The sequence below is a fragment of the Xylona heveae genome (genome assembly GCF_001619985.1).
Source record: "Xylona heveae TC161 unplaced genomic scaffold L228scaffold_2, whole genome shotgun sequence".
Lineage (NCBI taxonomy): Eukaryota > Fungi > Ascomycota > Xylonomycetes > Xylonales > Xylonaceae > Xylona > Xylona heveae.
Window position 1 is genome coordinate 2,167,127 of NW_017264194.1, and position 19,433 is coordinate 2,186,559.

Below are 19,433 nucleotides of genomic sequence, written 5' to 3' on the forward strand. Positions count from 1 at the left end.
CCCATGGTCTGCAGATTTTCTTCGGCAAAGCAAAGAGTAGCACTACTTTACCGCCCGGTGCCAAACCCCAACACGGGTACGATTGCTGGGAACCAGGAAGCATCCCCCCCATCTGGGGCAATTAAAGATCATTCGGGCCAGCTCAGAAATTACGTTAATAACCAAGCAAATTGGATCATCTTTCTTACGTCTGTCCCCAGAATTGCTTGGTTTATATGGTTTATTCAGCGTGTAGATGCTTTACCTGTCATTCCTGGCAATGACGTTCCACCAAAGCTTTGTTCCGAAATTCTCAAAGTCCTTCTCAACTTTTCTTCGCGTGCTGAGGCATGAACATCCGATGCCGTCCCAAGTGCCGACAGAGACAAGTTCCTTATTCCGCTACACAAGCGGAAGATGGCTTTGGAACGAGCGGGCGCAGCTCGAATCCCGATACCGCCCTTTTGATGTTCTCTGCCTTCAACAAGCAGCTTGCCGGGCAGTCGGCGCCACTGAGTGCATTTCTCTGGAGAAAATCGGAGAGGGCAACTACAATAAGGCATATCGCCTTGTAATGGAAGATGGTCAAAAAGTCATAGCTAAGATCCCTCACCCGAACGCTGGTCCACCAATGCTCACAACCGCATCTGAGGTTGCGACGATGGAGTTTGCCAGGACCGTCCTGGACTTGCCCGCACCAAAAGTTCTTTCATGGAACGCCACCGACCAGAATCCTGTTGGTGCCGAATACATTATCATGGAAGAAGCAAAAGGCTCCCAGCTCCACAACGTCTGGAAGAATCTTCAATTACGAGCTAAACGCGATATCATCCGCAGAATTGTAGATATCGAGAGGAAATTGCTCTCTGTATCATTCAACAAGTATGTTCTGCTCTCCAATATTACAGGCCTGATGGTAGTGCAAGTTTGAATAACGATGCCATCCGGCAGGATAGGATCACTGTACTTTAACGACAGTGAGATTCCAGGGTGCGAGCCTGCTGCTACGACCACGGGTGGTTCGCGAGAAGTCAATAATTGCATCACATCGCGTTTTTGCATTGGACCTATCGTTCGAAGAGAATTCTGGGAGAAGGAACGCAGCGATATGCACCAATACCACGGTCCCTGTATGCTCTTCAACAAAAGCCCTATTACATTTCAATTCTAAGCTCATAAGTCATGGCAGGGAAGTCGTCGGTAGACTACCTTGAGTCGGTCGCTCGCCGCGAAATCGACTGGATCAAAGCATATGCCGATCCGCAGAAAGCGGTCGTGAATCCATGGCAGTATACCAGCGATGATCAATATTCGCCGGAAGCCCATCTCGCTGCTTTGGGGAAATTCCTCTCCGCCATCTCGCACATTGTTCCAAAAGACTCCGAAGTCACTTCACCTAGGCTTTGGCATCCGGATTTTCATGCGGGTAATATCTATATCGATGAACAAGGCGAAATCTCCAGCATTATCGACTGGCAGGGAGCCTGGATCACTCCAGTGTTCCTCGGAGTTCACCCCCCATCGCTTTTAGACTACGGGATTGATGAATTGTCGATGAAGTTGCCTGACAACTTCAAACAGCTCGATGAGGTTACCAAGGATCAGCTCAGACATCAAGTGGCCGAATCTATCTTGATTCACTCTTACGAAACCCTGACCACGGAGACAAATCCTTTGATGCACAAGATGATGCATTACCCTCATGGTCAAACCCTGAAGCAGCTCGAGGCCTTTGCTGGCTCCACCTGGGACAATTGTCTCTACCCACTCCAGGATTGCTTGATGCGTGTTGAAAGGTAGGCCAGTCCAGTTCGTTCACAAAGAAAAAAAAAAAAAGGGTGCTTACTTGTCTCTGTAGAGAATGGGACCACTTTCAATCAGACGAGCCATGTCCATATAAATTTTCGGAAGAAGAAATCAGAAAACATCATGACGAAGTTGAGCCATTCAATAAGAACCAAAAGCTGTGGGAAGAGCTGCGCGGGATTGTGACGGACGAGGGTTACACGTCGAATGAAACCTTGGATGAGGCCATTGAGGTATTTAGGAATTTGAGGGAAATTGGTTTGGCTGGTTTGAAGGGCGAAGAGAATATCGAATTCGATAAAAATACACGTTGGGTTTTGGACCTCCGAGCATAGATCTTGTTAATGTTCAATTTATCAGTAGGGTAATAATACTTGTAAAGAATTTTTTCAAAAAAATAAAAAAAACTATAAATTATAAAAAAAAATCCTCGAATCTCGCGACTCAAGAAACTTCAGTGAATGAAAAATATGTTGGCGGTGCCCGGAATCGAACCGGGATTGGAACGGCGCTGTGAATCCACAACGTTACGTGCTACCATTACACCACACCACCTTGTAGTTATTAATAGAACAATACTGACATCCTATAAACCACCTTCCTTTTTTTTTTTTTGTAAGACACGTTCGCCGAGGACGCCTTTCTTTATAGTTATATGGGACAGTGTTCACCACAATTAGCAATCCACAATCCGGAATCCACAATCGGCAACCCACAATCGGCAACCCACAATCCCATACGCTCGTTCTTCTGTCTATCCTTTGCTACTACGGAGTACAGGTACGTTATGCCGGGTTTCCAGATTGTCAGGTCGTCAGGTAGTCGGGTCCGCCGCGGTGCCGCCAATCGCTGCGATACTCTGTATACTCTACTCTGTAAATAGGCACATAGACGGAGTACGGGAGTCGAGATGCAGCGTGTCAAGCTGTGCGATTCTACGAGAACCAGACAAGCAGAAATAAAAAGGAAAAGGAAAAGGAAAAGAAAAAGAAAAAGTAAAAGAAAAAGAAAAAGAAAAAGAAAAAAGGAAATTACATGCTGAAAGGACATTGCCATCAAATTACAGGGATGGGGAGCGTGTGAGCTATCTAACATAAAGAGTGTACAGAAAAAGAAAAGAAAAAAGTATTCCATGTAAAAGCCATTCAAAATAACTTCGTTAATAATGATGGTAAGGGTTCTACGTTCGCAGCTACAGCATGAATTATAGATTTCAATTGAGTAAAGCCGGAAACTGAGTGGTCACTCATCGTGTTGGGGATTGCTGTCGGCATGCGGTATAAGAGGGCATGGGACCATAGAGGAGGTTTGTTTCTTGAACGATAGGTAGTCAATCGATACAAATTGATTTCCGGTTAGTCTTATAAACGAATAGAGAGTCCGTGGCAAGGGAGATATTAAACTGGTGTCATTTGCAACTGTCCGACACGACTAGAGGACTCTATTAATTGACGACGAGCGCCATCTCACACTACTTGGATAAATGTTATATATTGCAAGGGTCATTGGACCCAAACGGCCATGCGTAATTTTCGTTAAAAAGACACATGTATCCACCGGACCAGACTCCGGTATTATCGAGACGAGACGAGAGAAGAAGAAGAAGAAGCCATCGAGGATAAGTGAGCAAGCGCGAAAGACTCTTTCCATAACCCTGGTGCGAATGTGTGCATGTAAATGGAGTAGTAGGAGGGGAGAAAAGAGCAAGCCTGCGAATAAGATATACGACAAGAAAATGTATAAAATGGATGGATAGACGAACGAATAAAGAAAAAGATTCGTTAGAAGAGAGTGGCATGTCAAAGGAATTAAAAGAAGATGATTGAAGAAGAAGAAGAAAAAAAAATAAAAATAAAAAGGGAACGACTAAAAGTTTTGCGAAATGCCAGTATTGCCGGCTTGTGGGAAAATGGACGGATTCTCAATCCGTGTATTCCGCCGCGCTTGTACGTCTCGAATCACTGGTTGGCCGTGTTGACCGGGTCCAGAGCCTCCTCCATAAGAACCATCTCCGTAGGGTCCACCAACACCAGCGGATGTATAGTACGCTGGGTCGTCGGGAAAGGTGCCTTCGCTGGTGTAGTAGGTGGGTGAGTGGGCGCCTGCAGGAATGGGAGCGTCACCGGAGGCGTCGGAACGGCCAGCAGCCGAATAAGAAGAGGATGCATTTGAGGGGCCACGGTGCACGCCCTGCTTGTTGTTCGCACTATTCATAGCAGCTCCCGAGGCTCCACCGAGGGCACCAATGGACTCAGCTTCATGACCGTGGATCAGTGGATCGCCAGAATGAGCTTCGGAGTTGGCGCCAGTCGTGCCTTGCGTGGGCGAGTTGCCATTTGCATAATTTTGATAGCCGCCCGGTTGACTGCCGCTATCGGATCGAGCAACGCCGGTGGCACCGCCGCTGGAGAGATTTGTGGACTGTTTTCGTCCAGCATTGGGTGCGGCTCCCCAGCCACGGTATCCGCTGTCGTCTTCACGCATTTCGTACGGAGCTGCATGTTCGCCATTGTCCATGTTGCCGACTGGTGGCAGCGTGGGGTCATTGTTCGGGTTGAAGCCGTATTCTTCCACCTCTTTTCGTCGCATATCCGCTGCATCCTTTCGCTGCTTGCGTTTGCGCCAGAGGAACAAAAGCGCCAAGACAATCAAGCCAACTGCGACGACGGGGACGACGACCGCAATAGCCACCTTGCCTCCTGTCGTGAGTCCATGATGGCCAGAGGTACTGGCTCCGGTAGTCGGAAGAGTCGAACCACCGCTCGACGTTGCGGCGGCATTCGAAGCAGTATGTGACGAGGACGAACTATGGCCAGTTGTGGATGCATGAGTAGGGGTTGGAGAGTTTGAAGTGGAAGTGATTGTGATTGTAAGCGGGGTGTCAGAAGTGCCGCTTTGCGTAATTTCCGATGTTACGACAGGAGGTCCAGCTGAAGATGTGGCGGAGGTCGCTGGAGAAGTCGTCGGCGTTGACGAGGCGTCTGATGAGGTTGGTTGAAAGGGAGTTGTTGTTGTTGGCGTTTGAGCGCTGGTTGTAGGAGTGGACGAGGTTGTGGGTTGAAACGTGCTCGTGGGAGAGGTAAATGTATCACTGCTGGTGAAGCCGCCATTGTTGAATGACGATGTTGCGCTTGAGGTGAAGTCGCCCGCCGGGGCTGAAGTTCATGAGAAGAGGTTAGTTTCGTAAGAGAAGCTCTCCAAAGGAGACAAAAACGGCCATTGAGGCACTCACCAGTGGAATTGGACATGATGGCAAACTAAATTGCCTCTTGGACAAGATTACACGCAAAATCGATTAGTATGGGCGATCACTCCAAAATGGAGTACGTCGCACAAGCTGTGTCGTCACGATCAAATGAGAGATGGGAAATGAGCGTCGAAATGAGCGAGTATCCTGCCGTCCCGTCGAATATGCCGTGGAGACCGATCGATTGACAGGGAAATATGCAACAGACGGGGAAAGTATTATTTTCTCGTGGAGTATTATCGACAAATGGATGAATTAACAATCTGCAATTAAGAGAGAGAGTATAGAGAAAGCGAGAGACAAGAGTTGGGTTGGGTTGGGGGGGGGGAAATTGTGGTTTCTGGTTTGGATGAATTCGGACTTAGAAAGAAGACGGCCGACCGTGTTGTCGGGAAGTTGTCGATCTCTTTTCCGTCTAAACCGCAATCGGATTTCGAGCCCGCTTCGGTCCAATCTGCCCACGCACGCCGTTTCACCTTGCCCGGATGATGCAAGGGTGACTTCTCCTACGCGAGTTTCAACAGGAAATGAGGTACGCAGGACAAAGGATTCGAGAATTGCAGTTTATTCTTTGCTGATGTGTTGTAGAAAAAAGTGTGTGTGTGTGTGCGTGAGAGAGGAGAGAAGAGAGCGGGGAGAGTTCAAATGAACGAGAAAGAGAGAGAGAGAGGAGAAATGGTGCTGCTGTGCGATTGGGGCCTGCAGGTAGAACTGACGGTTTGGGATACGATTTCCGACCTAAATGAGAGTGACTGGACGACTAAATTGCTTGCTAGATAGCCTAAGTCATCCTAACACTAACTGCCTTCCCGAGCTATACGAAGCAATCGCCAGTCTACTGATGATAATTTTGGATGAGTTAGGAATGGTCGCAGGAGCGAGTCAGACGCTGACCTGAAAGGCCTGCAAACCAAAATTATGCCCTACGACTTTACGGTCGCATCAACCACTCATTCCTCACCTATCCGTGACCCGCCATGCCAATCTCGTCAGCAAGTTTTGGAGCCAGAGCAAAATACGACGTGCAGATAGGGTAAAGAGGCGAGGGTTCCGCGAACACGCTATGAGTGACGGACCCTTTGGCCTACAGCAAGCAACACTGGGAGCTGCATTAAACTTGCTGTCACTCCCTCCAATAGTTATTGGTCGGTCGCTTGTAAGCTCGACGACGGCCCAGAACCCTTGGGAATCATGGCTGAGCAAGCTTATGCTCGTCAAGCGCAGCCAGACCAAAACAGGGCGCCCCTCAAAAAGGAAAAAAGAAAAGGAATAATTTTGGAAAGCATGATGACCATGACGACAGTGACACTGATTACATAAATAATGACGTTCTGAACAACTTATGGATTTTCTCATTCTATGCTTGTCGCTCTGATCTGTGAACCCTTGCGATGAGGCTGTGGAATTCATCGTACTGGCCGGAGCCCATGTCCGGGCAAAAACACGCTGCGAGTGTCTTCCTGTCACGAATACCGGCATCAACAGGGTCTTCTGCTAATCGTGCCATCTGCATTGTAACCCTGACCCTGAGCATGTACCCCTCACCCGTGATTTCGTGCGTCTAACGCTCTGAACTTTCCCAAAGTCACTCAGGTCGTTTGCGGGTCAAAGATGGAGTAGGAGCACCGGCAGATGGTGGTCGGACTCTACACGACATGACCTCCAAATTACCTACCTTACCTACCTATACTGACGCTGACCAGCTGAGCGACAGTACAACACAGCGCTACAACGTCGCTAATTTGCCCCCATCGTCTCATTACCACAGTTCCCACTCTCTTCACTTTCCCAGCATAGCCCTCGGACGAACACGAAAGGAAGAAGAGCTCGATTGGACCAGTGTTTGTCTCGGTACAATTCGAGTAGCGAACCCGTCGATCCCCCACAATTCAGCATCATAATCCTCTCATGTGATAGCTTCGGTTACTTGACTCTTTTCCTGTACTTTTGACCCGAACGACAGAAGTCAAACTCGATGACAAGAACGATTTCATACTATGAGAACAGCACGTGCAAAATCCCCATCAGATGTACATCCCGCGATCACCCAGTCCACAAACCAAACAAACATTCGAAAATCCCAAACCCCTGGTCAGGCACTGACCCCCCTCTCCCAAAGTGATCCAAACTCAACGGCATTAAAAACCTGACCTGGCTGAAATAATGTGGCGCGAAGCTGAACCTGAACAGAAACCTTTTTCTCAAGCGCCACCATTTCTCATACTACTCTCCCACTGAATATGCACGACATTTTTTTGCGCGTGGAAGAAAATGTCTCACGCTTGCTCGGCTTCAGCCCTATGTTATTATTCTTCTTGCTTTTCCAGAGTCCCGGGATTATGAGCCACATATTTGCCCTTTTGATCTTCAAACAGGACCTAATACAGTCAATAACCTAGAACCACAAAACGTCAGGAAAGTAAGCTTTACCTTGGGAGGATTCTTCACATTTTCCTCCTTAGCCTCCTCTTCAGTCATGACAACCTTGTCGACCTGAGATGTCAATCTAGTTAGTATATAAAGTCTTCGAAATTGCACGTGCTAGAAATGCGAAACAAGTCTTTATCAGATCTTCAACGCGAAAGCCACGGATCCACGATATTATCCCGTTCTCTGGCAATGGAAAGACGTGAATTCTATCAATTTATTTTCTCCCTCCCTCCCTCCCTCTCTCTTTTTCCCACTTTCTCATTTTTTACTTTTCTTTATTTCTTCTTTTTGTTTTTATTTCTTCTTTTATTATTTTTTGTTATGTTTTTTATTTTTGTTTTGTTTTGTTTTGCTATTTTCCCTGTTGCTTTTTTATTTTCTCATCTTTTGCCCCTTTCCCCCCCAAACAAACAAGGGAGGGAATAAAAAACACCCTAAAAATTAAAAAAAAAAATAACAAAAAAAACCAACTTACCTCGCCCTCATGTCTCCCGCCCCGAATCCGCGTATACACATGGTCGCCCTCGTAAATCGCTTCGCCGTGCTTATCTTCCACTTCCCCGCTCATTTTGCTAATGTAGATATCTATTGTCGCGTCAATCGTGTCAATCGCGTCAGTCGTTTCGTTGCGTTCTTGTTAATTATCCAAATTACTATCCAAATTATTATCCAAATTATTATCGAAACGCAGAGTAGCGCTTTTTATCGTGGATTGGTTGATTCGTTGGTGAATAGAGCTTGAGACCTTGAGTCCGCGACTTAGATTGGATCTTTATATACTCTATACAGAGTACGAAAATAGACAATTCCAGATGATGCTACTATGACGCTAGAGTCCGTTCAAACCACTTGTAATTATCACACTACAGCAGTACAGTGCTGTACGACGGTACCGCAGTACGTACCTTAGTAGTACCCTGGGGTTCTGCGGTTTTGGGGGTTTTGTGGGAAAGGTCTGGGGTTGCGGGCACTTGGGAAGTGACTTTTACTGTACAAAGTACGGAGTACACACAGTCTGGTTTACCTGGCATGTGAGTTAGACGCATACTGTACAAGTCTTCAACGAGGCGCGGAGTGTCCGGAGAACAAATCAATCTGGCAGAGGCCTGCACTCACCCGAATATAATAGTAATAATAATAATAATAATAATAATAAAAATAGTAATAATAATATTTTTCGCTGTACTACATTTTGCTTAGAATATTTTACTTTAAAGAAGGCCGGGATTTTCTATTCATGTAGAGCAATCAAGAGAGCGTCAGGCGCGTTTGGTTCCCTGCTACTCACTGCTCGCTTTTTCCTTATAAGATTTCATGACAGCGGATGCTTGTGCAGCCACTGGGCACCATTTGAACTTGTTGTTCATCCTAGTGTTAAGAAAGACAAATATATAAGGTAGGTAAAGCTAGCTAACGACAGGTATGGAATTGATAACGATTGGGGATATAGGTTGGTTGGGATATATGAGAGGCTTGTAATCGCCTGGCGGAAACATAAATGACAAGACTATTACTGGAATCTCGACAGTGACGCTGAAGCAAGTGGTGGGAATAACGAATGAGAGAATTATGACATCCAGAACAATCATTCCCTTTTCTTCTGCTTTCCCTCTCCTTATCTGCCTTTCACACATACGCATACAATTTTGTAGCTGAATTCGGACATGCAGGCTTCTCGGTTCAACTTCTGTCCACCTCCCGCTCACGCACACAGACTTATACAACGTAGAACGATAACAGATTATGATCCACCAGTCAATTTCTCTTCCGCAACCTGGTCTTTTGTGCCCAAACTGCCTGAGCGCGCATGGGGTTCGAGGCTCTTCCGGTGCTGCGATGCGTCTTGTTGCTCTGACCCTTCGGTGGCTTTACTCTCGGCTGCGGCCTTCTTGAGCCGTTCCGACGCTTCGGCGCGCACATCCTTTGTCTTGGACTCACGCTCGTCTTCGCTGTCGCCAAGGCTGAACGGGTCATTGTCGGTAATTGGAGCTGGGTCAATGGATGTCAAAGGTTGCCACTTGCTTTGTTTGGCAGGTGCAGAAGCAACGCCGGAAGCTGAGGCACGCCGGCCAGTGCTGGGCGCCGAGATGGGAGCACGGGCCGCGGCATCGACTTCGTCCACGGGCCCAGATTGCGGAGGCTGAGCTGTGGATTTGAACAAATCAGGGTTGGCGAGCGGGCGGCTCGAACGACGGGGCGGAGGAGAGACAGCTTATTGTAATGTTAGTTGGATGCGTTTTTGAGATCTTTGCAGCTTTGAACCTCGGGGGCTAAGGGTTGGCAGGAATGAGGGAAAGAGGACGAATAGAAGATGGAAAGAAGACTTGCACGTACCCTCATCATCGCGCATTTCTAGCGCGGTAAAGTCATCGCTGAGCACTGCTGGGTCGGCGTCATAGCGATCGCGGTCACCACTCCGACGCCCAATCTCTCCGGGCTGTCGGTATCCGTAGGGCTGTTGGGGCGGGCCGGGGTTGTAGCCCTTTGCTGGGCCGGTGGGGGCGTTCGATTGCTTGTTGATCTCTTCCTCTGTTTCTCCATCTAGTTTCCGTCTAAAGTCAGAAACCCATTTGTTGACCCGCGTTTGGGTCTCGAAGAATCCTTTGCGGATGTTTTCGCGGATAACAGGGAGATCGTCTGTCGTCAAATTGTGAGCATATTAAATATTGCCAGAAGGAATTCGGATGGTTCTAGATCAGAGAGGCAAGATTAACATACCATCTATGAAGCTGTGCTCCTTATCATCGTAGAGCTCATTGGGCTTCAGTCCGCTATCCTGGTGACGTCGTGGCAACGGAGGGTCGCCCCATCCTCGCGAGCCGTATCCTGGATGGCCGTAGTGTTCGGCGAGTTGGCGAGCATACTGCTCATCCGCTTCAATCTGGCTCTGCCCAGTGCTAGTGAATCGGGCAGTCTTCGAGGGCCGAGGAGGCTGCGGAGGAGGAGTGGGCTCAGCCCGAGCATCTGGATCAGTCATACCTGTGCTTGATTAGCCGCAGTATTCTTCTTTGTCGGGTCCCCTACTGAGACGTGTTAATGCATACTCAGAAGCGCATTGAACGCAGGTTCAATCTTTCCCGCGCTCGCGACGAGCACTGCTTTAATCACCGAACTGTCGACAGAAGGGAAAGCTTCTTTGAGCGTTGCCTCGGCCTGTTGTTGGGGGCTCATTGGGCGGGGCGGCTTGGGCGGAGGATTTTCTGTGCTCGAAACCCGTGCACCAGATTCACCTTCCTTTCCTCCAATTACACCTGTCTCCTGAGGCCCATCATCAAACTCGAGCTCACGTGCAGTGGTGGGCGACTCAGCCTCGGGAGCTGGAGAGGATTGCTTGAGAGGCGTTGTCTTTGAGCTTGTTAGCTATGGAATCATTGGCGCCAACGTGGAAACATTGGCTTACCGCCTTCTCGGATGCCTTTTGATCTGCCATCTTTGATTGAATACGATCCCTACCGGGTCTGAATCAAAAAGGGTAAGAAGGAAAAGCACAAATGGGAGTGGAAAATGACTGTGTTTTCTCTCCCATCGACCCCTCTGGTTGACCACATGCATCATTCCCCAGATTACGTAAGCACACACGTCGCCGAACAGGCAACCACCAAGCTGCTTTTTGTGGAGAAGCTTCATCTCAATCTCTTTAGTGAACATCATCGCCAGAATCATGAATTTGACCTCATCAAGCGGCCTTTACAATATTTTTAATTCTCTGCACATATGTGAACAAGATAATTTGTCGGTCGAGTGCTGTTCAGTGGAAATCTTCGTAGTTACAATCGAACATTCTTCCATTGCTCACTCCCCCGTATGCAAGCATACTGAAACTACATATGTTAATATGCTGCCAGACAGCAAAGCTATAAAATACGGTTAGAAATTGAATGGCTCGCATACGCTTCGTACCTTCTATTAGCAGATAAGAATCGATTCTCTACTATTCTTCAGACTCGCTATAGGACGGCAGAGCTTTTCCTGGCCAGAATTTATGCAACTTTGATCGATCATAACAATTATGCTTTCGCTTAGGGCTTGACAGTACCGGAGTACTTCTGGTTTTAATTATCTTCCACCAGCTGTAACCGTTTGATGACAGGATGGTTGGGATAAAAGCAACCACTACAGGGTGCGAGTTTAGAGGCACAATCTATATTCAAACGCCAAATTGAACGTGTCTGTTAATGGTTGTGTGAGAAATGCCCCAGGTAAGTTCTGGGTCTTGTGGCTTCTTTCCTAAGAGGCACAAAAAGCCAGACTTGGGGAGGAGAAGATACCTTATGTTTCGAAGCGAATCATGAAACATCTCTTCTCCCGACATTATTATCCTGCACGAAATCAATGGTGAATGTGCTGATGGCCAAGTGCATCTTAATAACGTCCTACAGCCAACATGCAAGGGGCGAAGCGCAAAGCGGTAGATACAATTCCAAGCCATTGGCGGGAATCACGCGCCGCGGTAGCTCATTTGGATTCTTTCTGCCATGTGTGCAACACACCGCTACACTCCTCCATGATGGTTTCACCCCTCGCATACAAAGGTACACGTGGAAATCGATACAGAACATGACCCATCACGACCGCTCCTTCGACTGCGCCTCAAGAAGGAACTTTCCTTCTCTGTTCTGGTGTCACCGCGAAAGAGACAGATACAGCGCCCGTCCCTCAAATCTCACTTATTTCTCACACCTAATCTAGTGATCTTTGGCGCCTCGGTAAAATGAAGCCAGGATCGCCCAGGAGCAGGAAAAATGGACACCAAGTAGAGATTTACGGGGCTTACCGTTCGATACTCCGTATAGACGGAGTTATGGCATGGGTGGTGCGCCTCAGCGTTTCGCTGCAGCGCGGTGGCGTGCGAGACTACTCCTTTTCCTAGGTTATCTCGAGCAGGGATCAAATGTTGACGAACAATTCTTTCACCAAGGCGACCGCTCGGACAAGCTCATAAGGTCGCCTTTCTGAGCCAGCTATAGGAGGCCGCCGTAGAGCTTTTGGGTTGACCCGCATTTAGTTCGACTTTTAGTCAGGAACTGAGCGGGTCTTAGCGACAGGTACGGTGCAGTCTACCAATCAATTGCTGCAGATCCACAATCTGACGGTGTATCACAGCCCCTGAGCCCTTCGACGGAGCTCCCTCTTGGTCCCCGTTATTTCTTCCTCGAGCAATCAAACCGCCGGCAACTTTCTACTCCGTGGGTGCTTGTTGCACCTCCCCCATCCTCGACAACCCCCTTGTGTGATTTTCCCCCCGTACTATGACAACTCGAATCGGTTAAGGCGTACGCCGTGCCATGCATCTCGCACCTAGTGTGCCCAAAAAAGGACTTCGTTGATCTCCTCCTGAGCTACGGGCGAGGGAGCATCCCCGTTCGGTGAGCCACAATGGATCTCTGAAGCCTTCGTTCGGTCAAGCGCACCCGGTTCCCACTGGCACCACCGCTCCCCTTCCCAATTATCTCTCCCCTCTTCCCGTCTCCTCTCTTTTCATCCTTTCGACATCTCTTCTTCAACTTCTCTCCCAAACTGCTTCTTCCGTCCCGCGCTGGCCATATTGGTTGTGGCCGTTTGACGTGTGGACAGCCACTCTTTTTGTTGTCCTTCGGACACTGTCACTCTCTTACTTTCTCACCACAGTCGCTCTTTGTTGTCTTGGTGATTTATTGATGTGGTCGGGTCAGCGTTGTGTTCGTATGTCCCAAATTTAAACACTACCGTCTTTGTTTAATATTCGCCTTGAGACCGAACGACTTTTCCACCAACTGGACTGCTTTCTACCTGACGCCAACTTTCCACAATACCAATCTCGGATAATCGCATAATGAGCCAGCTTCCTCATGTTCGCCATGCCCTGGAGCTGGCTCGACGGGATCAGATGATGCAGCCAAGGACGGTCACATCTGCCGATGACTTTGCGGATGACACGGCGTCGATGGTGAGGAGAAGTGCCGAGACGACGTCTTCGTCCAGTAATTCAGGGGGTGGCCTATCTTCTAACATCACCACTACTCTCCCGATCGTGCTGGCCGTGTGGTACGCATCCCCATGATTGCACCCGTTTATCGGCACGCAGCTGATTTCATCTTGCCAAATAGTATTCCTGTGCTCGTAGCCATTGTGCTGTTTACGGTTATGCATCGAAGACATGTCAAGAAATTACAAAAGGAGGATGCCAATGATCAGCACAAATCCCTGGATTTTGGTATGGAAATTACGCCCACGAATACTACAAAGAACGGAACTAGGGAGCCAAAGGGGGTTCCAGAGATGACTGTCACCGAGGTTGACGCGGAGAAGATGGGTCGTCGCGGCCGTGGCATGTCTATGGATATGGGAAGCCCCTACCTCCTGCCGCCCAATCTGCAGAGCTCGAGAGAGTCGCTCAATACTTTATCTCGCATCATTGATACCGGCAACGACCCCTACCGTCCGGCGACAATCTACATTTCTGATGAGATGTCGCCCGTCAGCCCACGACGGATGAATGAGGATGCGTCTATTTACTCCGTGTCCACTGCTGGCGGTCTCGGCCAGGACGGCATGAAACAAGGTCTGCTTCATAACGCCCAGAGGATGTCCATGTCGACCCCTCCTCTGAGTGGTCCCACCGTTCCCATTCTCAAGACGCCCGAGCCAACACGTGATCCAGCTCGTTCGAAACGCACGTCCATGTTCTCCAACAGATCCGATCTTAGTGCCTCTGCTGCTGGCCAAGGGAAGCGTGATTCGTATATTGAAGGCGATACCGGCGACATGCGACGAAGCAACAATTACCTGGGTGCTTTGATTGAGGCGGGTGAGCCTTTGGCTGCTCCTCAGCCGGAGTCTGAGGACAAGCCGGATCCCACACTTGAAGCCAAACGCGCAAGCCTGCCTCCAGCGCTATCGATCCCTACTATTGCCGAGCCGCCATCGATGCAGCAGACTGAGAACAGAAAGGGCCCGCCCCCGGCGATTGACACCTCGCTCACTGAGGCGAACGCCAAGCAATCCATGGAAGCTTCCATTGAACATGCAGCAGCTCGACCCAGCATCATCATTGACGACGCAAGTGACTATGGCGATGGCATCGAGGTCACGCCGCCTTCGCCCAATGGATCAGCAGCGCCGTCGGATCACATTAGGAGGCACTCGCTGGACGCCCCACTCCCTTCTGCCGAAGACTACTCTCTGCACGCTGTTGATCCCGCTGGTTTAGGCATTGATATGCGTCGGCTGTCAATGGGTCTCCGTCCCCTTCCTCCAGACGATCCCACTGATAACCCAGAGCAAAGAGCGAACCGGATTCGGTCATTCTACAAGGAGTACTTTGACGAGAGCAAGCCAATGCCCAAGGGCGCTGAGTATCAAGCCTACCCGGTCGACGCGCATCCAGCTGATGGCAGCCACTACGATCCCATTCTAGGAGAATTTGTGGCTGCCAAGCCGTGGGCGGAGCCTGTCACTCGTCGCGCTATGACACCGCCTCCGCGTGGTCCGCCCCGTGGGATGGATTCTTATGGATCGCCAGGACCATTCCGACAACCTGGACCGCGTGCATTTTCTTCCGCCTCCGCCCGCATTGGACCCGTGGGACCCCGCGGACGCGATCCCGCTCCTCGGAAACCCATGGCTCCACCCAAGCCACTTCACGTCCTTCCGACGCCTCACCTGTTGAAGGAGGATGTCCTGCCCATCGACTTTGCTCCTCCGACCACCTTTAGAGACATGCAAGGAGGAGCTCGTGCTGACTCTCCTCTTGGAGGTGCACGTCCTTACTCGCCTAGCGTTCGCGCCCACACGCCGCTCGCCTCTTCTTTTGATGACCTCGCCGCCATGCCAAGCCCGTAAGTGAAAACTTCCATTATAACTCACCAGGATATTGCGTTAATATGTTTTACAGGCACTTGCTCCGAAAATCTGGCACATTCACTGGCCTGGACTTTGCTGCTCCCGTTCGCTTCAGAAACGCCGACACCGGAAGCGATGCAGGAAGCATTCGCAGCCACGCCACCGGCGGCATCTCGCCGGGTCAAGCCTACAGTTTGCGCGCTGGTGCGAACCGTGTCAGCCGTCTGCCCAAGGAAATGGTTGGATCCAAGGCAGATCTTGCTGAAGCCTTGAGGCCGCAATGGGGAATGAGACCGTAAACGGATCTCTTCTTTCTCCATCGCCACTGCCAATTTCGTTTTCCCTTTTTGACCTCGGTTTCTTCCTTAATACCAAGGATTCGATCTTCCTTCCCTTGCGGCGGCTAATAACTCGGTCGGCCAGTCAAGTGCTGCCACCCTCATCATCTATATTGTTGTCGTCATTGTTTGGTTCAGCGTGTAAATACAAGCAGGCGGATTGTTGCCTTTCGTTGTATCTTTTTTTCTTTTCACCTCTGAATGCAGGCGTCATGTCGGAGCATTTTATGGAAGCACAATATAGACAGTTCGGCCCTCTTCGCCTTACTACCCACCCATATCCACACACCCCTACGCACTCGCCGCAATTTTCCTCGGAATATCTGCCCTTATTTATTGCAAAAGTCCAGTTGCCTACAGGGTTTTCAAGGGGCCAATGTCATGACGGACAGATTTCTCAGTGGGTAAGGTTTTATTCAACAATAGATTTTTTTTTTAAATTCTTTCTACCATATACTTCTTATTTTTACTCCCTTTTATTTTCTCATTCTCCGTTTCACCTTCAATTTCTTTCCATCTTTACTTTTATCTTCTCTTTTTCTTCTGCTTCCACTCCGAAAATAGCTTCCTCATGGTTACCAGTTTACCTAGGCCGAACCGTCACCCAGTTAGACAATCAATAAGACTTTTTTTGTAAAACCGTCCCAGCAACTATTTGCATAGTTGATTTATTCTTTGCTGTTCAAGCGTGAGAACCAAGGCGATCTGAAATTGAAGAAAACGCCAACAGAGTATATGCTTTCTACTTGACAGAGATGGACTAAGTTCTTTTGTTAGTTGTATTAAGATTTTGTATCAAAAAGATTGTTCTAGGCCATCTTGACAAGCTTCATATAAGGGCCGTGCCTCGTAAATGTGTAGTGATATCTGAGATACGCAGGGCAATAAGCTGAGATAAAGCGGAGTAGGAGTGATAGCTAGGCTCTATGTATCAAAGTAGAATGCTTGCCCTTTGGCAGAGCATTCTACCCCACAATATATATGCAGCATATAGCTGCTGGACTATGCTGTAGCTGTCATGCATGTAACATGCTGGGTGCTTATAGGGGTCTGGAGCAACGCCATTGTCAGTCGGGCTGGTCTGGACCCAGCTACCATGACAGCTTTTGCATCTTGCTACTATACCTTTAATGATAGAGGTCCTTGGTCAAACTACATCTTGTATATAAATCTAGAAATATAGATAAGAAATATTAAGTTTAAATAACCTCTAGAGAATGAGATAAATCTATGCCAGACCTATGTACTTTAATTAATAAATTAAGCCAAGATTAATTATAATGCATTATATAATCTAACATCATATAGTTATTTTTATCTAATAAATTGTTGCTTACTCTTATTAACCATATGACTATACAAGAAAGCTACATGTAGATAGCATTCAATTTGGTTCAAATGATAAATGTTATCTAAATGAACAAAATCAAGGATGCTCTGATTCAAGGTAGTACAATGGCCAGATGCTTGTTTAAACTCATTGAGGATGCTAGCATGTCCAGGATCTGCATCTATGACTTGCTGTGCTAAATTACACTGAATATACTATGGAGTACATCAAGTTCATCATCAGTCACTTGCCAATTGGCGAGAAAATTAGAGTAAGGGATACATAGAGCCGATCAACTAACTTGTCACTGCTCATGCCTCCTTGTCGGTCTGCTCAAAGCCAAAGCTCCTCAGAATTAAGATGGCCATCTCCGCGGGTGATGTTTTCTCTAGCTGATAGGCCTTGGCAGAGACGGCCTCCAGCCCTACACATTGGGAAAACAATGAAGGTGGTGACGCAGAAGTTGTCAATTCGGGCGGCTGTAACTGTAAAAGCTGAAACAATGGACTTGCACGCAGGATATGGAGTGTATGTATGTCAATAAGGTACACTCGATCCCTTGGCACGACGCAAAGCTGTAGTAGAGATATACTGCCATGCCTTGAGAGGTTCATGCCTTCTCGGTCAAAATAAAGCGAAGGAACCAGCAGAAAATTTGGCAAATTGGCAATCGAGTCGATAAGCTTCGAGATGTCGTTTGCAGTATCAACGAGGCTGGTTGTCATAGCACTCTAATTACCCGATTCGAAGGACATGATGCTTGCCATTTGACCAACGCACTATACCAGATGCTTTTGCAGGAACGAAGCATCGTATCTCAACCCCAATATTCGGAAAGTCATTCATGGAAAGAAACCAACAATGAGAGAGGGGATTTCCTCACTTCCATTAGTGTTGCGGAAAATTAGAGAGAGCGTTGGCGGGAACCTTCAGTCGAACGTTCAGCGGTGGCTAGCTCGTTGTTGTTGTAGAGGCAGAAAACCGCAGCAGGGGAGACCTGGGCGCTGTGGGAGCTCGTTCAAAGTAGGGACATGAATTGAAAATATGAGGCCACATAAACATAACGTTTTCGATCCAGAACTCCAACCAATAGATCATAAACAAATTTGATGCGTCAATCTTTGAATTAAATCTAAGTTTGATAGGCCTCCACCTCATCGTCAATTTACTCTTGCAATAGCTCAGGGTCAAGACGAACGTCTGGTCTAGATTCAATGTTTGCATCTCGTGCATCCACTAAAAGGTCGTACTCCAACTGGTTCCGTGGAAGATGCGCCAGATTTGTCCGTATCTCGAGTCCGATTTCGTTTGACGTTGCGTAAGACATTTTGGTCATTTTAATTTTCGAGACCCGCACATCATTCTCTAAGTACTGTGTTTGTGCTACTTGGTGATTTGAAAGTGAAATCAAGAATGCCTTCATCGGCATGGCTTTACCACATTCGCTCTGAAAATGAGAATTTTTTGACTTCCAGTAATAATCGACAGTGTCACAGTATTCCACCACGGTTCGCGCATCGCTCAAACGAATGGCTATGCTTGCATAGGCAATGGCTTCGCAAGAGATGACAAGCAGGAGCTCCTCGTGGAGCTTTGGGATGGCAAGATACAGCCCCTTGCAACGGTCGCGCTTAAGCGCGTCCCATGCAAAACAGTGAAGTGTATTTGGTTGGATTACGTCAAGCTCTATCAGGGGATCAATCTCGGGAAGAAGGAGGCCAGGCATTTTGAAGCGTTGATAGTAAGATAAATCTTCGATAGCGAAAGGCGAGTTGCAATGTTTGGAAGGTTGTGGAGACTGACTGGGTGGTTGCAAATACTTGAAAAAGTTGTGTACGAATGGCCCGCCAAGGATCTTGTTGGGGAATTTCGTTAATGTATATATACTTTTCTTGTTTTCGGGGGAATGGGGTTGGGTTTATATACCTTACTCTTTGGAGATTAAACAGGCATCAATGGGCGATCAACATATAAGACTGTAGATATAGTCTGGCCTCAAAACCCCTGCTTCAAAATCTCGGTTCATACTGTTGTATTAGCGTCACCTATCAGGCTGGCCACAATACCTCAAAAGATAGACGTGCATCCACAGGATCTTCCAATTTATTGGATGGTGTTCACGGGCTGAAAATCGTCTATCCCTTGCCAAGATAGCTGAACGCCCCCGGGAAGGAGGGGGGGGGGGGGGGGGGGGGGGGGGGGGGGGGAGAGAGAGAGAGAGTTTGCCAACCAGCCGTTTCAGTCGTGGACATGCTGGAGAGATACTTTTTATGACTGCTCGATTGGATTAGTGGCTTCAGATATTAAATACACGCGGAATATAACTAGTCCATATGTACAATGAAGGTCCTGGGAAGGCGGGCTTGGGAGGAGTGGAAACAGGTCAACCAACATGGAGGAGGACGAATGCATGGCGCGGCATGAGAAAGCAATCTATATACTGCAGATCAAACAGGATAGGCATGCCGCACGGTTAGCGGAC

At 48.2% G+C, this 19,433-nt stretch overlaps 7 protein-coding genes and 1 non-coding gene across 8 annotated transcripts; 3 read left to right on the forward strand and 5 right to left on the reverse strand.

Moving 5' to 3' along the window:
• Positions 1–66: 66 nt before the first annotated feature.
• On the forward strand, positions 67–2,152 carry L228DRAFT_244363 (kinase-like protein). The gene is made up of 4 exons (XM_018331905.1): positions 67–861; positions 931–1,109; positions 1,169–1,775; positions 1,838–2,152. Exons 1-4 carry the CDS (start codon positions 260–262, stop codon positions 2,118–2,120), a joined length of 1,671 nt encoding a protein of 556 aa, XP_018191062.1. The 5' UTR covers positions 67–259; the 3' UTR covers positions 2,121–2,152.
• A 107-nt stretch (positions 2,153–2,259) lies between these two features.
• L228DRAFT_t34 lies at positions 2,260–2,340 on the reverse strand. Its single transcript has one exon. It is a non-coding gene; the product is annotated as a tRNA-His (tRNA).
• Positions 2,341–3,596: 1,256 nt separating this feature from the next.
• Positions 3,597–5,207, reverse strand: L228DRAFT_77957 (hypothetical protein). The gene is made up of 2 exons (XM_018336853.1): positions 5,018–5,207; positions 3,597–4,940 (listed from the first exon to the last, which is right to left on the reverse strand). The coding sequence occupies exons 1-2, from the start codon at positions 5,031–5,033 to the stop codon at positions 3,652–3,654; spliced, it is 1,305 nt and encodes a 434-aa protein (XP_018191063.1). The 5' UTR covers positions 5,034–5,207; the 3' UTR covers positions 3,597–3,651.
• Positions 5,208–7,050: 1,843 nt separating this feature from the next.
• On the reverse strand, positions 7,051–8,207 carry L228DRAFT_244365 (hypothetical protein). Its single transcript, XM_018331906.1, has 3 exons — positions 7,938–8,207; positions 7,463–7,525; positions 7,051–7,410 (listed from the first exon to the last, which is right to left on the reverse strand). Exons 1-3 carry the CDS (start codon positions 8,028–8,030, stop codon positions 7,339–7,341), a joined length of 228 nt encoding a protein of 75 aa, XP_018191064.1. The 5' UTR covers positions 8,031–8,207; the 3' UTR covers positions 7,051–7,338.
• A 996-nt stretch (positions 8,208–9,203) lies between these two features.
• L228DRAFT_265977 (hypothetical protein) lies at positions 9,204–10,892 on the reverse strand (the record flags this gene model as incomplete). Its single annotated transcript, XM_018334789.1, has 5 exons — positions 9,204–9,673; positions 9,797–10,099; positions 10,181–10,441; positions 10,507–10,807; positions 10,863–10,892. 5 exons carry the CDS (start codon positions 10,890–10,892, stop codon positions 9,204–9,206), a joined length of 1,365 nt encoding a protein of 454 aa, XP_018191065.1.
• A 2,382-nt stretch (positions 10,893–13,274) lies between these two features.
• L228DRAFT_265978 (hypothetical protein) lies at positions 13,275–15,582 on the forward strand (the record flags this gene model as incomplete). The annotated part of the gene is made up of 3 exons (XM_018334790.1): positions 13,275–13,486; positions 13,549–15,279; positions 15,336–15,582. 3 exons carry the CDS (start codon positions 13,275–13,277, stop codon positions 15,580–15,582), a joined length of 2,190 nt encoding a protein of 729 aa, XP_018191066.1.
• On the forward strand, positions 15,321–16,438 carry L228DRAFT_78004 (hypothetical protein). The gene has a single exon (XM_018336854.1). The coding sequence runs from the start codon at positions 15,564–15,566 to the stop codon at positions 16,242–16,244; it is 681 nt and encodes a 226-aa protein (XP_018191067.1). The 5' UTR covers positions 15,321–15,563; the 3' UTR covers positions 16,245–16,438.
• A 1,678-nt stretch (positions 16,439–18,116) lies between these two features.
• Positions 18,117–18,677, reverse strand: L228DRAFT_265979 (hypothetical protein; the record flags this gene model as incomplete). The annotated part of the gene is made up of 1 exon (XM_018334791.1): positions 18,117–18,677. One exon carries the CDS (start codon positions 18,675–18,677, stop codon positions 18,117–18,119), a length of 561 nt encoding a protein of 186 aa, XP_018191068.1.
• Positions 18,678–19,433: the final 756 nt, after the last annotated feature.

Coding starts and splice junctions, on each gene's coding strand:
- L228DRAFT_244363 (XM_018331905.1), top strand. CDS start 260: ATGACGTTCCACCAAAGCTTTGTTCCGAAATTCTCAAAGTCCTTCTCA. Junction 1,110..1,168: donor GCACCAATACCACGGTCCCT/GTATGCTCTTCA, acceptor AAGTCATGGCAG/GGAAGTCGTCGGTAGACTAC. Junction 1,776..1,837: donor TGCTTGATGCGTGTTGAAAG/GTAGGCCAGTCC, acceptor TTGTCTCTGTAG/AGAATGGGACCACTTTCAAT.
- L228DRAFT_244365 (XM_018331906.1), bottom strand. CDS start 8,030: ATGAGCGGGGAAGTGGAAGATAAGCACGGCGAAGCGATTTACGAGGGC. Junction 7,526..7,937: donor GCGGGAGACATGAGGGCGAG/GTAAGTTGGTTT, acceptor TTGACATCTCAG/GTCGACAAGGTTGTCATGAC. Junction 7,411..7,462: donor ATGTGAAGAATCCTCCCAAG/GTAAAGCTTACT, acceptor TGACTGTATTAG/GTCCTGTTTGAAGATCAAAA.
- L228DRAFT_78004 (XM_018336854.1), top strand. CDS start 15,564: ATGGGGAATGAGACCGTAAACGGATCTCTTCTTTCTCCATCGCCACTG.